The sequence below is a fragment of the Ursus maritimus genome, unplaced genomic scaffold (assembly GCF_017311325.1).
Source record: "Ursus maritimus isolate PB19 unplaced genomic scaffold, ASM1731132v1 scaffold_6, whole genome shotgun sequence".
In the NCBI taxonomy this organism is placed as follows: Eukaryota; Metazoa; Chordata; class Mammalia; order Carnivora; family Ursidae; genus Ursus; species Ursus maritimus.
Genome location: NW_024426774.1, coordinates 72,048,875 through 72,053,362, shown reverse-complemented (window position 1 = coordinate 72,053,362; position 4,488 = coordinate 72,048,875). Strand labels below are relative to the sequence as shown.

Below are 4,488 nucleotides of genomic sequence, written 5' to 3'. Positions count from 1 at the left end.
CCCCCCCCCCCCCCCCCCCCCCCCCGCCCCAAGCTCTCGGGACTCTCAACTTACGGGCTCCCGGCGGCGGGCGTCATGCTTCGGGCCAGAGCGGAGAGGCGCTGGTGGCCGCGGGGCCGCGAGGTGGGCTCCGTGGGCGGCGCGGAGCTCGGTTCTGCGGGGAGTCTCTGACAGCCCGGGGCTGGCCGCCCGCCCCGCGGCGCCCGGCCCTGTCCCAGCGCACAAAGCTGCGCGCCTCGCAGCCGCCCTCGGCCCGGCTTTGCACTCCCAGAGTCGCGGCCGCCACCCCCAGCAGGCGGGGTGCGGCGCGTCGGCAGGCGCCCCGGCCGAGGCTGGGGGCAGGGGTGTCGCCGAGCTGAGTCGCAGCCCCACTTGCCTCAATTCTCCTTGAGTGGCGAAGGTTTTCGATTTCAGCACTTTCGGCAGAGCCCGCGGCACCTGCCCAGCCTCCCTCCCGGGCTGGCCAGGCTGCGGCGGGGAGAGGCCGGGTCACCCCCACCCGGAGGCGGGGGTTGTGGGGACGGGGAGGGGACTGGCTGGGTTCACCCGCCCGCCCGGCGCCTGGGTCCTCGGCTCTAGGGGATGCAGTTTCGGGGTCACGAGCTGCTTTCAAAAAGTTGAACACAATATTCGGAAACCCACCCGTAGGAATTCTCCCCCCACACGCGGCACAATACCCACTCCCTCCCCTTTTTCATTCCTTCCTCCCCCGCTTCCTCCTCCTGCCCCTTCCCCCTCCCACCCCTCAGCCTATAATCCTTCCCCTACGAGAGAAAGGGATCGGGAAGAAAAGATGAAGCGTCTGTTTTTGTGTCCCAACCTTAGGGCTCTTTCTGGGCCCGCTGTGAACGACCGCCCAGAGCTTCGAAGCTGAACGGAAAAGGACTCACGGTTGGGAGCAAGCTACTTGGAGGGGAGAGATCACCCGAAGTGGGCCTTGGCGGGTCTTCCCTTTGAGCGAATATTTCCCTGCTTCGGTCATTGGGTTTAGGACTGGCGACCCTCGGCTGCCAGGGGCAGAGCAGGCGGGTAGCGGCCCCCTCGCCCAGCCCAGAGCCTCCCTACCAGAGTAGAGCCTCGGTCGCAGCTTGCACTTCTCTGCCCAGGAGGCCTGGCTCTGCGGGAGTCAGGGCCTAAGCAGTGCCTGAGCTGGGGTTTAGGGGTGGGACACTCACAGCCTCAGTCACGTTGGGTTTCCCATTTAAATTCTCTCTCAAACTCTTTCTCTCCTCCCTCATTGAGATCTCCAAAGTGGTGTGGACTCGGTGCCTCACCCCCAGATCTGCATCGGAATGTAGAAAAGATCTTTTTTTTTTTTTAAAGAGTTTTGAATTCCTCAATGATTTTTCTTCTGGAAAGGCAGCTTAGGATAATTATTTCAGCTTTATTGAGGGCAGATTAGTTGAAGTCTGGACGCTGCGTTTCAATACGCGTTGTACACGGGCCGACAATGTGGGTATTGTTGGCTACTGTGTGTGAACTCATTCAAAATATACACTTTTTAACACCAAACCGAGTCCTGTCTAAATATACACAGTGCTCAGGGGAAAGACGTCTCTGACCCCGACAAATCTGCGTAAATCACACTTCCATAGTTACAGAAGCCTCACAAAGGGAGGCCCGGCTAAAGATGCTGATTACATCTTCTTAAAAGCAACATACCTTAGAATAAATACCCATACCGGCCCTGGGTCGGGGTGGGGTGGGGGGGCTGCAGTGGCCAGAGGAAGGGAGGGCTTTCTCTATTCTATGGGCCTTTTGGGGTCTGTTTCAGGCTTGTCAAGTTACTTTGCTTAGATAAATTAGTTTTATTATTTTTTCTTTACAATATGAGCAAACACGCAATGTTTAGGCCTACCCGCTTCTTTGGGGAAGCCTCCAAAGTTTGAGTGTCCTTCTGGGGCTGGTAGGCAGGTCCAGAGCTCCTCGGAGGAGTAGGAGTAATGGGCTTGTCAGGGGTCTCCAGAGGGTTCCAGACTTCTCAGCTCCCAGGGAGACACAGCTGAAGTCTGGGGGGGAACAAAGAGGTGTCTTGCTTTTCAAGATAAAAATAAGTGTACTGTTATTTGTACTGATATTTAAAAATACAGGACAATAGGGGAAATCAAATTTCCTTGACCAGGGGCAGAGTACAGCAAAGCGGGTGGAATCCAGTGCAGACGGAATTGGGGTAAATGTGGCCGATGGTCACCCACGGGACAGACCAGAGCAGCTTGGGACACCCTGGGTTCTGGGCTCAGGCTCTCAGGTGTCAGATGCCCCCCAAAATCCAGGATCCCGGGAGCAGCAGACAGGGTCAGCTTGTGGTGGGCCCCATGATCTCATCTCTTCTTTCTTCCTCGCCACTATTAGTGCTCACATAGGCAGAAAGAGGCGGCCCGACGTGCACACCATGTGCAAACCGTGCCTGCTTGGCCGGCCCTCGGCCTCTCCTTGAGGACTGGCCTTAGACCTTCATGTGGCCTGGGGAGCCTCTTACTTCCCAACAAAACCCCCCGTTTAATTGCTCATCCCATTCAGGGGGGGGAAATAAAGAGGGGGAAGTGGCGAGATTAAGAGTTGCAAAGATTAAAAAAAAACCTCTTTCTCCCCCTTCTCCCTCTCTCCCTCCTCTCCCCCTTCCCCCCACTCTGGCTAAGTGGTAAAACCGTCCTTACGTTCTCGGTATTGATTGGCAGGGCTGACAGTGATTGGCAGCGGTTGCCGTGGCAACGCCACAACGACACGCCGCAGACCAATAGAAAAGCGAAACAAAATGTTTCAATGCTGCACTCACTGTGGATTTAGGGGAGATATTATGAGGCTGTTGTCATTAGGGCGATTGCTGTGGAATCGCTGAATCTTGACTCGGCGGTGGTTGGCTCTCGCTCTTCTCTCTCTCTCTCTCTCCCTCTCCCTCTCTCTGTCTCGGGTTCTCTCTCTGCGCGCGCGCACCGGGCCGCTCTCCTTCCTCCCTCTCTATGTGGCTGCGCGGGTGTGTGTGTGTGTGGATGTGTGTGGGGTGTGGGTGTCCCTTACGCCCTTCCTCCTCCCCCTCCTCCTCCTCCTGTTCCCCCCTCCTTTCCTTCTCCTCCTCCCCCCTCTCCTCTCCCTCCTCCTGGTCCTCATCGCCCCTCTCCTCCTCTTCCTCCCCTCTCTCTTCCTCTCCCTGAATTTTCTCCTCTCCTCTCAGGTCAGTCCATGGTATTCCGCTCCCCCCTAGACCTCTATTCCTCCCACTTCTTGTTGCCAAACTTCGCGGATCCTCATCACCGCTCCCTACTTCTGGCGAGTAGCGGCGGCGGGAACGGTGCGGGCGGCGGCGGCGCGGGCGGCGGCGGCGGCGGCGGCGGGAACTGTGCGGGAGGCGGCGGTGCTGGCGGAGCAGGCGGCGGCGGCAGCGGCGGCGGCTCCAGGGCCCCCCCGGAAGAGTTGTCCATGTTCCAGCTGCCCACCCTCAACTTCTCGCCGGAGCAGGTGGCCAGCGTCTGCGAGACGCTGGAGGAGACGGGCGACATCGAGCGGCTGGGCCGCTTCCTCTGGTCGCTGCCCGTGGCCCCCGGGGCGTGCGAGGCCATCAACAAGCACGAGTCGATCCTGCGCGCGCGCGCCGTGGTCGCCTTCCACACGGGCAACTTCCGCGACCTCTACCACATCCTGGAGAACCACAAGTTCACCAAGGAGTCTCACGGCAAGCTGCAGGCCATGTGGCTGGAGGCGCACTACCAGGAGGCCGAGAAGCTGCGCGGCCGCCCGCTCGGCCCGGTGGACAAGTACCGCGTGCGCAAGAAGTTCCCGCTGCCGCGCACCATCTGGGACGGCGAGCAGAAGACGCATTGCTTCAAGGAGCGGACTCGGAGCCTGCTGCGGGAGTGGTACCTGCAGGACCCCTACCCCAACCCCAGCAAGAAACGCGAACTGGCGCAGGCCACCGGCCTCACTCCCACACAAGTAGGCAACTGGTTTAAGAACCGGAGGCAGCGCGACCGCGCCGCGGCGGCCAAGAACAGGTCAGTGGCGGGCCCGCGGCCTGGCTACGGTCTCTGGGGCCGGGGAGGGAGAGCGCGGGTGAAATGGGGGCGAACGGGGCAATGTGCCGATGGCTGCCGAGCGCGCGAGAAGCCGCGACCCCCTGGCCAGTTGGAGAAAGTTTCCGCTTGCCCAGAGGCGCAGAAGAGGGACGGGCAGTGGGATTATTGACTGCTTTGTCAGAGAGGGGCTTTCGGCAGAGTGGAGAGTGTGTGTGTGTGAGGTCCCGAGCGCCCACAGCCCCTGGTCCCAGCCCTGGGAGCCCTGGCCCTGCGATGCACCCGTGCCACCTCCTCAGCCCGTCCCCAGACCCCCACTCCTCCGGAGCCTACAACGGGGAAGGGAGGAAAGCCGTCCTTGCCATCTGGTTTTTATTCCTATGCACTGCAAAAACCTGGGGAGGACTCCACAGTGTCATGGAGAGGAAACTGAACCTGGGTCTCTGCCACAAAAGGAAAAAGGTCGGTGGCCACCGCAGAG

General features: G+C 60.2%; 1 protein-coding gene across 1 annotated transcript in view; it reads left to right on the top strand.

The window, feature by feature from the left end:
- The first annotated feature begins 3,180 nt into the window (after positions 1-3,180).
- SIX3 (SIX homeobox 3) overlaps positions 3,181-4,488 on the top strand; it is an 8,754-nt gene continuing 7,446 nt past the window's right edge. The window contains exon 1 of the mRNA XM_040622881.1: positions 3,181-3,989. Coding sequence (XP_040478815.1) covers positions 3,181-3,989 — 809 coding nt within the window. The remainder of the gene's footprint in view (positions 3,990-4,488) is intronic.